This window comes from Harmonia axyridis, chromosome 3 (genome assembly GCF_914767665.1).
Source record: "Harmonia axyridis chromosome 3, icHarAxyr1.1, whole genome shotgun sequence".
Taxonomy (NCBI): Eukaryota; Metazoa; Arthropoda; class Insecta; order Coleoptera; family Coccinellidae; genus Harmonia; species Harmonia axyridis.
Genome location: NC_059503.1, coordinates 6479276 through 6491080, shown reverse-complemented (window position 1 = coordinate 6491080; position 11805 = coordinate 6479276). Strand labels below are relative to the sequence as shown.

The 11805-nt window shown below is 34.4% G+C and overlaps 2 protein-coding genes and 1 long non-coding RNA gene across 6 annotated transcripts; 1 reads left to right on the top strand and 2 right to left on the bottom strand.

Moving 5' to 3' along the window:
• Positions 1-17: 17 nt before the first annotated feature.
• LOC123675976 (death-associated protein kinase 2-like) lies at positions 18-8910 on the top strand. Of its 4 annotated transcripts, XM_045611583.1 has the most exons (9): positions 18-386; positions 905-948; positions 4778-4868; positions 5060-5263; positions 5506-5647; positions 5704-5903; positions 6205-6357; positions 6944-8355; positions 8797-8910. In XM_045611583.1, the coding sequence occupies exons 2-8, from the start codon at positions 915-917 to the stop codon at positions 7917-7919; spliced, it is 1800 nt and encodes a 599-aa protein (XP_045467539.1). In that variant the 5' UTR covers positions 18-386; positions 905-914; the 3' UTR covers positions 7920-8355; positions 8797-8910. The 4 variants fall into 4 exon arrangements, with proteins under 4 accessions (XP_045467539.1, XP_045467542.1, XP_045467540.1 ...); XM_045611586.1 differs by lacking the exon at positions 18-386 and having other exon boundaries at positions 904-948; positions 5038-5263; XM_045611584.1 differs by lacking the exons at positions 18-386; positions 905-948 and adding an exon at positions 2495-2625.
• On the bottom strand, positions 1389-2424 carry LOC123675982. Its single transcript, XR_006746837.1, has 2 exons — positions 1620-2424; positions 1389-1563 (listed from the first exon to the last, which is right to left on the bottom strand). It is a non-coding gene; the product is annotated as an uncharacterized LOC123675982 (long non-coding RNA).
• Positions 8911-9398: 488 nt separating the features above from the next.
• LOC123675979 (40S ribosomal protein S16) lies at positions 9399-10486 on the bottom strand. Its single transcript, XM_045611590.1, has 5 exons — positions 10376-10486; positions 10248-10295; positions 10000-10131; positions 9708-9822; positions 9399-9596 (listed from the first exon to the last, which is right to left on the bottom strand). Exons 1-5 carry the CDS (start codon positions 10385-10387, stop codon positions 9451-9453), a joined length of 453 nt encoding a protein of 150 aa, XP_045467546.1. The 5' UTR covers positions 10388-10486; the 3' UTR covers positions 9399-9450.
• Positions 10487-11805: the final 1319 nt, after the last annotated feature.

Below are 11805 nucleotides of genomic sequence, written 5' to 3'. Positions count from 1 at the left end.
TTACACAAACAGTGATAGATGCAAGATGGGGAAAATTGGGTCCTTTCCTCTGAAATCGGTGACTCATTACATTCCGGCAAACTTGGCATACTAGCCTGGAGGATAGTGCAGTTGAAAAAAATTAGTTTGATAAATATTCTATTCCCTCCCGAATATCCAACAAATATCACGTGACCTCTAAATGCCTGTTGGAGTTGGAGGAGATGTGTGTATCTAATTTTGGCGCGTCCCAGAGTTCCAGACACGGGCCGATGCGCTACTGTTTTTATCTTCACACCAACTAGGTTGTATTGGTGTTTTCGATATCGGTGAATCGGGAAGCTATAGGCTGAAGTGATGTATTGTGGGTTCATCGCATTGTTAATTGCCTGAAGTTATTTCGAAGGGTAAGAATAGATCTCGTAAATGATTGATTTACTATTAAGAAGACACTTTCCATTTGAAGATTTATTAAAATTTCCCCGATTTTTCATGCCCATTTATTATTTCTATGAAAATATTTGTTCATAGAAGAATAGGCATCTCTGCAGCGCAAAAAAATATAATCGAAATTATCGTGTGCCCTGAATTTATTAACATCGATTTGAAACCCTTGCTTAACTTAATTATATGAAAAACAAGTTTTTAGAAATATACATAGAGATTATTGAAAATAAAAAAATGCATACATAGAATAAAATTAAATAAAATAGTAATGCCTGTTGGTGTTAAAATAATGAAACTTTTTCAGTTTAAATAAAAAACTAGCCTTTTATTTTTAGTTTTAATGTGAAATAATTATGTAGATCGTGAAAAATACGATTGTTTACATTTTTTTGTAAGTAAAACTGGCAACTTGGTTTCGAACCAAGAAGACAACTTTCGTCCTACCCTTAGTTTTCTTCTGACTTCAAATCTTTTCCAGGAGGAATAAAATGATACGTGTAGATGAAAATGAGCCTGTAGGGGGTGAGTATTTGCTTTGATTAAAAAAACACCGTTCAAATCCCTTAAAATGACTAATCTTGCATTTTCTATGTTATATCTAACACCTCTGTTCTGTGACCCATTTCAAACATCAAAAAATTCCTTAGATATTTAGAAAGACTATACAATATACATACAAGGTCGACACTTTTGGAACTGATCCAACACAACTGAAAAAACATTTCATTGACAATATAATCTCGCAAACTTTAGAATAAATTATGCATTTTCCGTTTCCCAAATTAATCGTTTCCAGGTTTCGTTTTTGACTAAAATCTATGACTTTAAGAGATTCGGATTACATAGATATCAAACTATACATTGTTTCTATGAATTGAACTATTGAAAGCTCATCTAAAATAATTTGATGAACGAATAATTCAGCGGCAAAACAAAAATATGCGAAATAATAATAAACTTTATCTGAATGGATGGGTTATATTCTTGTGAATAAGTTACATGTTAATTTGTTTTTTCAAAGTTCGTCATCGTATTTTCTTGCGGCTGTGCTCTTCTTTGGTTGGCAGGCACATCCTCCTGTATTTTCTTTGGCGGTGCTGTCACTACTGCATTTACATTTCAGGCACTGGTCACATCCTGTTCAAATATCAAATCATCAAAATTTCCACCTAAACTCGATTAAAATTTCTTACCTCCAGCAGTCTTCTTAACATTTTTTTCTTGGGATTTATCAGCTTTTGATGAGTGCATGATGACGAACTTCGAAGTTGTTTTTTGATTTTTTTTGAGGGGAAAAGAGCTTAATGAAATGTGCGACTGAAATTTCGTGATTTTTTGTTGAAGTGAATTTAATTTGAAGTAACTACGGTAACATGTTTGTTTTTTTTTGTCATCGAGTCAATGTTACTATGATCAGTATTTGTTTGAATAATTCGCGTTGTCAAGTGCTAGTTGCCCATAGACGCCACTATCGTGGTTAAAGAAGAGGAAGAAGACCTTATCAGTCATTTCTTCAGAGTAATAAACATGGTTATTACCCTATGGTCATTTCTGATTTTTGAATAGAAAATAGGTGATGAATCTGTTGATGCAATTTTTTCTGTGCGTATGTATTCATTATAACTTTCGAAAGAAAAAGCATAGAAACTTTTGAGGATATCTATATTTGAAATAATACAGATCTGATGGAGTTGAAACTTGAAAGGGAGGTTTACCTATACAATATTTCATGAGATTTTTGAGTGAGTTGAAAAAATGAGTTGACAAAACACTGTAAACAGTTGTACCAATTAAGCAACAACAATTTTAAAACTTCCTAAATTATCCATTGGCGTACTTTTTGAAACGGTTTTTGCTTTTCCATAATTTTGATTTTCCGATTTGGCAACGTGGAATACGTAAACCGTGAAAATATCCGGCACAGCTGCAAATTTAAGGCTTCATTAACGAAAATAAAGGACCAAAACATGTTCAAAACTCTTCTAGAGCTGTCTTGGCTCAATCTTCAAGTGCAGAGGTTATTTTCAAGAATGTGACACTGAAGTCAACGAATTTCAATTGGCAAGACTTTCTCTGTTGATCTCTTATTTAATCCTGGCGCTTAATAGGCTTATTGTCATTGGTTTTTCTGTCTCAGTGCGGTTGAGAAATCCCTCCGTGAAGTTTTTTTTAGTCGAGTTGGTGGAATGTTAGATTACAGTAAGTGAAGTTGGTTTTTAAACGCGTTTCCAAAGCCCAAGTGAAACTATGGTCCTTCTACCCGGATAGAAAAAATTTTATATTCGAATTTCGTGATTTTTTGCACAGGATTTTCTGAAGTTTTCAAGAGGCATTCTCCCACATCCCAACTTCCTCACCATCCGGTCCAGATGAAAGAAAACTTGACCCAGTTAACAGAACAGTCCGGATCCCTGTTTTTCATAAGCGCAAACCATAAAGTGTATTATTAGGATCGCTTTTGAACGAATCTCAGGAATCTTATTCATTCGCTAATTTAGCTCTGTCAATCCAATCATGTAATTGGGGAACAACTTGGACTTGACTTCCACTTTGTGTTTACAAATAACAATTGATTGCGTGTGGTTTGATCTAGTTCAAGTGCCAACATCGATAATAATTAGTTCCACTCGACTTTATCAATGAAATCAAAGTGGGAAAACGATTAAATTTGTCTCGCATCGTTTTGAATATGTTATGGACGTTTTCAATTTAGAAAAGCATGCCAATATTGCCTTGGCTGGTTCTTTCAAAAATGGATCTACTGAATTTTTAACAGTTTAGGATTACTAATAAAAATTAGGAAATATGGTACCAAGTGTTTGACTAAGAATATTGGTTTGATTCAATAATATTATGGATATAAATCTCGGATATTGCGTAATTTTTCATGTTAAAACGTTAAGTTTTCGGGAGTGTCTCAGTGTCCAATTAAAATAATGATTTTATTCAACTGAGTGACTTGGTCCAAATGGCTCGTTGCCAAATAAACTGTCCCAAACAAATACCTATGAAATAAAGCGTTTTCTGTACTTCCCACGTGATATCTTATAATTTACGTTTCTTACGGCTTCAGACTTGACCATAATCGATAGGTGACTAAGCACATGTCGAAACAATTACAATGAAGGATTTCGAAGTGATAGATAATACTAAAATGCCCGTACAAACACAAAATATGTAATTTTCATCGTAATTTTTCCATGCTCATTCAGACTAGGCTCCTTCTGGAATAATAGACAACAGGTGGCTCGAAAATAGTCGACTGGCGCCATATCAGGTGAATACGGTGGTGCAAAAATCATTAGTTTAGTTATAAGTTCTATAACCCAACCCTGTAATTTGAACTTCAAAATCCCACTCATTTCAGTGTAGTAAAGGGTGTTTTTTTAGAGCTATAGAACTTCAAATTGCAATAAAACAAACGATGGATTATTCGATTGACATGAATTTTATTTATCCGCAAGATGATCTTGTGGCATTACATTTTAAATATGATTTCTGGCATATGAGCGCCACGGCTGGCCCGGATGTAGTCCAATCTGGACGTCCAATTTTCGATGACTTTTTCCAACATTTGTGGCCGTATATCGGCAATAACACAGCGAATGTTGTCTTCCAAATGGTCAAGGGTTTGTGACTTATCCGCATAAACCAATGACTTTACATAGCCCCACAGAAAGTAATCTAGCGGTGTTAAATCACAAGATCTTGGAGGCCAATTCACAGGTCCTAAACGTGAAATTAGGCGGTCACCAAACGTGTCTTTCAATAAATCGATTGTGGCACGAGCTGTGTGACATGTTGCGCCGTCTTGTTAGAACCACAGCTCCTGGACATCATGGTTGTTCAATTCAGGAATGAAAAAGTTAGTAATCATGGCTCTATAACGATCACCATTGACCGTAACGTTCTGGCCATCAGAAGTACGGACCAATGATTTCACCAGCCCATAAAGCTCACCAAACAGTCAGTTTTTCTGGATGTAACGGTGTTTCGACATACACTTGAGGATTAGCTTCACTCCAAGTGCGGTAGTTTTGTTTGTTGACGTAGCCATTCAACCAGAAATGCGCTTCATCGCTAAACAAAATAAAATGGACGTAGTGCGCGATATGTATTCCGCACAGAACCATTATTTTCGAAATAAAATTGCACTATTTGCAAGCGTTGTTCAGGCGTGAGTCTATTCATGATGAATTGCCAAACCAAACTGAGAATAAATCACTTGACAGCTGTTAAATCGGTCGCCATCTTGAACAGTAATGCCAACTTAAAGTTATACACCTCGAAAAAAAACACCCGTTACCTAGTTAATTATTTTACTCGTAATTGATGATTTCAAAATTTTCAGAGGTCCAGTTGAGCTTCCCTTACAGAGATGTCCAAATCAAAAGAGGATCAGATCCGAAAGAGGAATACAACCTGCAAGAAGAGTTAGGAAGGTATTTATTCTGATTCTCTCACGTAAAATATCTCCATCAGTCTCCAAACCTTAAACTAGGAAGCGGCGAATAATTTTTTTTCTTGCAACCTCATTTTTCCAATTTTATCGTCGCCCTCTTCCTTCCAAAATTTTCATATAGAAAATTTGAAAAATTGCTGGGTTTTTAGGATAAAATGTACATTATTGCAGAGGTAAATTTGGTATTGTTTACCGTTGCACAGAGAAAAAATCCAACCTTGCTTTGGCCGCCAAGTTCATTAACTGTCCAAAGAAGGAAGACAGGAGAAATGTGGAAAGAGAGGTGGACATAATGAGAACCCTGCAGCACCCCAGGCTGATACAGCTCTACGACGCTTACGAAAATGACAAGATTATGTGCGTCATATTAGAATTGTAAGTAAGGCATTGATTCTCCTGATATTAAAATAGCTTCAGACACATTATTTATAAATAATTATTTGTCGAAAACTCTAAATCGATTTCCAAGAAAGCATAACGTCGTTTACATTGTAGAGGTCAGGGTAAAAAAGTATGTAGTCCAAGTATTTTTTGTCAAGTATCGTGAATATTTTCCTATGGTTATTCTATAAAGTTTCTCTCTTTCAAGTTCACTCTCTATGTAGTTTTTTTTTCAGAATCGAGGGAGGGGAACTTTTCGAAAGGGTGATAGACGATGATTTTATTCTAACAGAAAAAAGCTGTACAATCTTCATGAGACAGATCTGCGAAGGTGTGGATTTCATACACAAGCAGAGGATACTTCATTTAGACATGAAGGTATGTCGACATTTTTATCAAATTTATGCGTTTGATCTTCTATGGTCGTTTTACAGCCAGAAAATATTCTGTGTTTGACGAAAACAGGAAACAGAGTGAAAATAATAGACTTTGGCTTGGCTAGGAGGTTTGATCCGGAGAAAAAGCTCCAAGTGCTTTTTGGTACTCCTGAGTTTGTAGCACCAGAAGTTGTCAACTATGACGCAATTGGATATGGTACAGATATGTGGTCTGTTGGAGTCATTTGTTACGTTTTGTGAGTTGCCATCCTGTCTATATTTTTTTGAGGGAGACTGTGGTTTCTTTTTGACATTGCCAATACGCAATAAAGGACTTTATTCTGTATCCAGAAATATGGCAGTGTCTACTCTGGATTTTTTTTCAAAAAGTTTGATATTTCTAGAGACTTAGAGAGAAAGTACTTCCTTGAAAACTGTAGCATCTTATTTGGAAATGAAAATTACACTCGATTAGGAGTTTAAAAAAGAAATCAACTGCCCTCCTATGAATCGCTAAAATTTTTAATAAAATCTATATAACATGATTAATTTCTGTAGGTTATCAGGTTTATCTCCATTTATGGGAGCCAACGATCCTCAAACAATGGCGAACGTCACCATAGCAAAATATGATTTCGACGATGAAGCCTTCAATGAAATATCCGAAAACGCAAAAGACTTCATCAAAAAATTGTTGGTCAAAGACATGACGTAAGTAGCAATCCTCATCAAGCTTACCAATCACAAAATTCGAGGTAGTAAAGAGACGTATTTCAAGAATCTTTCATTCGCAATCTACCATCTCATCATAGCATCATCTCAATTCATTTCGACTTTGTAAATTTTACATTTTCAGCCAAAGCTCATTCACAGGCTTTTCTTGTTGAAAGTGAATTTGATGTGCAAGCCATTCCAGTCGCATGACGAAGACCCAGATTAGTTAAGTTTGTGTTCTTAACTAACGCTCAGTCCAAGAGTTACTTCCTCCTCTCTTCAATCGATTTTCTTGCACTTTTCAAGAACACGGATGCGTAAAAAAGATAAAGAATTGTCAATTACGATGATATTTCTCTGATCGTTTGTTTCATAGAGTTTCATTTAGGATTTAACTTGAGTTCTTGGAGTACAGACTGTCAGTAACGAAGTTTATTTCTATGATCGTTTATTCCGTGATTGGGTACATAGAGTTTCATGCGGCCTTGCCTCGATTCTTGGACTACGTTTATACTAATTTGGGATTTGAGCATGCTTCATTTTGTCATTAATTCACTAACAGGGTCTTTGTCTCCGTTTGCAGTGAACGTATGTCGGCAGAAGAGTGTCTGAATCACGACTGGCTAAAAAAGAAGAAAAGAGCGGTGACCCGCACGCCCTCTATGGAAGTAACCAAAGACAATCTGAAAATTTTCGTGGAAAGATGGAACGAACACCCAAATTCTCCCTATGTCTTCGACAAACAGTCGCAGTTTATAACGCCGGTATGTTCTGGTGGGCATAACCTCACAGATTCACTACATTCATTGGTCGGTCTTTCGCCATCACCATGCGGTTCTCTTGCGTCGTCTTCAGGAATGGAAGATTACACTTTGAACGACGTCCAGCCCATAGAGTTCGATAGAAGAAGAGCATCGGATAGTCACGGGGTTGTTAAGCCTCCTAGGGACATAACAGAGAGGATAAACTTGGCGGAAGAGATAAGGAAACTGTCAGACAAGTTGTACCAACTGTCGAAAATACCAACCACTATAAATAACGACAAGTGTCCGTTCGGGGAGACCCCTTCGTTGAATGGGGAGTCTCCAGTGTTACCAACGTTGAACAGGGAAATCCCCCAGCCGAACGAGGTGTTTAAAAGCGTCCCCATTAAAATAATTCATACGAAATACGAGGATATTCCTAAAGGCCAGATTAATTGCGATGTTCCTTGGAGAAAGACTAAATTTAAATTGAATCAATTCAGCCGGGATGTTCCTTTGGCGGTTAAGCACCTAAATGGTGTCAAAACTTATAAAGCGTCTGTTCAGCATAACTCTGTAAGGCAAGCACACAATGATTCCACACCAAACACCACCAAAGACTTGCTGTTGACACTTTTGGAACATTGGGATGGACCACATGGTGTTCGAAGACATAATACTAGGCATAGTTCTATATCTTCAGAATGGACGGAACACGAGAGCCTAGGTCAAAAAACCATTAGTTCTTTGAATAATTTTTTCCAGTCTAGAGCAGCAAATAAAAAGATTACACCTTTTCATCAGTTTAAGAATTAATCGAGTTTCAGGATTTGAATGGGTCTTACAGGCTAGTGATAAAAATGGTTTATTCGGACCATTTCATTTATTCATCACATAGTTTTCATCATCAAATCACTTCATTCATCACAGATATCAGAACTATGAAAGAAAATTATTTTATTGCAATTGAAAAACTTTTTTTCAAATTATACACTGCAAAATTTTCAAATAGACTTTGAATTCCTATTATTAATCTTATTTAATGTATAAGAGAAAACAGTTATATAATAAATGAATTTATAATTGAACAGTTATTTAGAAATTTTATCCCACAACTAAAGCTAGGAAAATGAAATGAATTGACCAATTTTCGTTTTTTTTCTAAATTGAGAAAGTGTTCATTACAAAAATAATATTCAAGAGTATTTTTCATTCAAATTGTCGAAGAAAACCAGAGCAGCAAGAATGTTAGGTAAGTTTTAAATTGAATTTGCAATTTTGCTTCTAGCTTATGCCTTCGCTTCAATTATCATTTCACCATTCATTTTCACTTCATATATAGCTACCACTAATTACGTTCATAAAATTGCAACATGGCTCTTAAAAGACTAGAAGGTCAGGGTCTCCTTAATATTTCTGCACATAATTCAAATGAGCTGGTCAAATCAAAAGTGGCCAACGTTCTATAAAACTCGTTATTGATAAAAAATAAATTTCAGCAATAGAATAGATAATTTAACTTCTATTTGATGAAAAAGAAACATTCTCAAAATTCAATAAGGTTATATTCATACCTGATTTGGTTTCCTTTTCATCAAAGGATCCCTTATTATATTAAACTTTCAAATTACAAAGCCTTTATAAACATCTGTCTCAAATAATAAAAATCTTATTATGTTCAATAAAATTTCAGGGAAAGGATGACAGCCCAAGAAGCTCTGAACCATCCATGGCTAAGTAACGTAACAGTTCCAGAAATGGAAATCGACAGAACCAAACTGAAGAAATATGTAATAAGACGAAGATGGAAAAAAGCCATAAATACAATCATAGCAATTAAAAGAATGGGAGCAGGGCTCGATATCCACTTAGTTTAAGGGAAAGTAAAAATAAGACCCATCACCAAGATTCATTCAAATAAACTGAAACACTAAAATTTTATTTCATCATCACATTTCTGTTGTAAAAATTCAGTTAAAATAATCCCATCTGCTTTATAATTTATCGAATAAACCATTTAAATAAAAAGAATTTTTCATACAGCAGGATATAATAGTTTCTCAGAAATCTACAACTTGAATAGATATTTTTTTTTTCGTGAAAGAAATATCCAGTAAAATAGATATCTTTGCATCTATTTAATTGAATGACATTGCATAAGAATATTTTTCAAACTGAAGGAGGTACCCAGGATTTCATAAATATATTTTCAATCATTAGCTATTTTACTGAAACTAAAAAATACCAAGGCCTATGAGCGAATGGGAATTGAAAACTGACAAAAAAAAAAGGGAGTTGAAGATTTTCTATTATTTTATTTCATGAAAGTAAAATATAAATGTAAATCTTAACGATAAGATTTTTGGTAGCGGGCACGGGCACCTGGACCACCGAATTTCTTGGGTTCGCATCTCCTAGGATCAGCAACTAACAATGTCCTATCGTATTGAATGAGAATGTCTTTCAATTCCTTCTTGGAGGCTTCATCAACGTCTGAAAATACACAAGTTAAGAGAATTAAAATTTAAAAACCAACAATGACAGCATTATTATCCAGAATTGAAAAAATTCTCTCTAGTTTAGCTATAAAAAAAAATTACTTACATTTTTGATAATAAGCAACAATGGCTTTTGAGATAGCTTGTCTGATGGCATAAATCTGGGACACATGACCACCGCCGTTCACTCTAACTCTGATATCCACAGCACTGAATTTGTCCTTGAAAAAAAAAAGGAAAACGTTAAAGACTAGAACCAACCATAATAATCTAAAACTTTTAAATTCAACATATCAGTTCTAAAGATTTAGTCATGAATAATTCTTGTTCGGGATAAATCATCATACACTAAACACTGAAAATACAATAATAATCGATTGATTAAAATTAGAACTTACCTTTCCCAACAGAAGAATTGGTTCCTGAAGTTTATCTTGGAGCATTTTTGGCTCCACTTGGTTCAAGGGCCTGCCATTTACGCTGAGGTGACCACGACCCCTTTTGCAATAAGCAACAGCTGTAGCGGTTTTCTGTGAAATAGAACAACATTATTAGATTAACAATTATAATCAAGAAAAGGATGAACTTTAACGAAATTATCAAAACACACGTGTTACAATATTTTAAAGGTTAGAATTACGCTTACCTTCCTTCCGAAAACCTGCACCGAGTGGATGGGCTCCTTTTTCGTCTGCTAATAAAGAAAATATAAATTATTAGTACTGTGATAGTTTGATGATGAAAGAAATTGAACATATTGATTTATAAACATACCTTGGCTTGCATTTTGAAAAATTTTTCAATCACTTGCACACAAATCGGCAATGGCTAACCAGAAAAGAATGACAGATTGTTGTCAGTCACAGAATCAAATTTATGGTAGTGTGAATTGATGTCAAAGTCAACGAATATATTCTTTTTCTTATTGAATAATGCACACTATTGATCATTCATGAAATAACAATTTTTCAATTGATAACTTGAAGTCTGGGGGTATAATTGATAAAAAATGTCAATAGTCATTTAAATGTTATAGTTCTCGTAATAATTTTTCTTTTGTGTATGATAGCTAGTCTAACTTTGTTCTCTGTATCTACAATTAGCATTTTTTTAGAATTAAAATGAATTGAAGAAATAGATGTGTAATTAAAAATTGACAGTATTTTGATTAATTTTCTTATTATAGTTTATATTTCAACTCATACCTAATTAGTTTTCGATTACTTTGGCCTTTAGTGCTTTTGTTCCAAAATATTACAGTCTCGATAATTTCTTTTCTAGCCTTGGTCTAATTCCTTTTTCAGTGAACGTTTTTCCTACAATTGAAAAAAGAATCTTCAGAGGTCACAGATCATAACTCAAAACTGTATTTTTCCTAATCGGGAAAAATAATTTCTGCACTGATATTTTAAACTAGCGCATCCGCCATTTCATGCTAAGCTTTTTGTTTTGAGTCAGATCAATCTGTTATTATATGGAAATTGAATTGTTCCATTTAAAAATATGCGATATTAATTTAATACTTAGTGGACTTTGACTTTGCTGAAATGTTACTACGTATTTTCAAAATTTGAGTCGATAGTGTTCTCAAATTATTGGAAACGATTCATTGATACATAATTAGTCAAAATCAATTTAGCGTACTTACTGCATTCTGTCAACCCAGTTTTTGTCACTTTTCACATATATTAAATTCAATATTGATTTTTAATGTTTGTTGGATTCAGCATAAACTTGTGTCATAACATCTCTTCAAAGGAATAAAACACAAGATGTTAAATAACACAGCCTAGGAGGATAATTAATTGTATGAGTATTCTTGAGATAATTTCTTCACCAAATTTTTTTCTCGTTAAGAAGTCTATGTGACAGGTGGCACCCTCTTGTTGAAACCACATATCCTCCAAATTATTCTGAACAACAGGAGAAAAAAATTAACATTGTTTTGTATCGTTCCAGTGGCGTACCCAGAGGGGAATAAGGGGGATACAGATTGTTATAAATTTATTTTTCTACATTCATGCAAAAAGTAAAACTTTATTGAACTATATTTAGTTGAAAAAGAAGTTCTTTATTGCACTAGTGCAGTAAAGTTTTTATTGCACTCATATCTGTCAAATATTTCAGCCTGAAGGAAATAACGATGTACAGTTACCAAGTACTAGTACGTTTACAGCAGTAACAAATCAGGAAGTGGATTTAAA

Bases quoted from the DNA above. Each gene is read 5' to 3' on its own strand.
- LOC123675979 (XM_045611590.1), bottom strand. The intron at 10,132-10,247 runs GTAAGCGTAATT...TCTATTTCACAG, and splicing joins TGCAGGTTTTCGGAAGGAAG to AAAACCGCTACAGCTGTTGC. The intron at 9,597-9,707 runs GTAAGTAATTTT...GTGTATTTTCAG, and splicing joins TGTTGCTTATTATCAAAAAT to ACGTTGATGAAGCCTCCAAG.
- LOC123675976 (XM_045611583.1), top strand. From the start codon at position 915: ATGATACGTGTAGATGAAAATGAGCCTGTAGGGG. The intron at 949-4,777 runs GTGAGTATTTGC...CAAAATTTTCAG, and splicing joins TGAAAATGAGCCTGTAGGGG to AGGTCCAGTTGAGCTTCCCT. The intron at 4,869-5,059 runs GTATTTATTCTG...ACATTATTGCAG, and splicing joins CTGCAAGAAGAGTTAGGAAG to AGGTAAATTTGGTATTGTTT.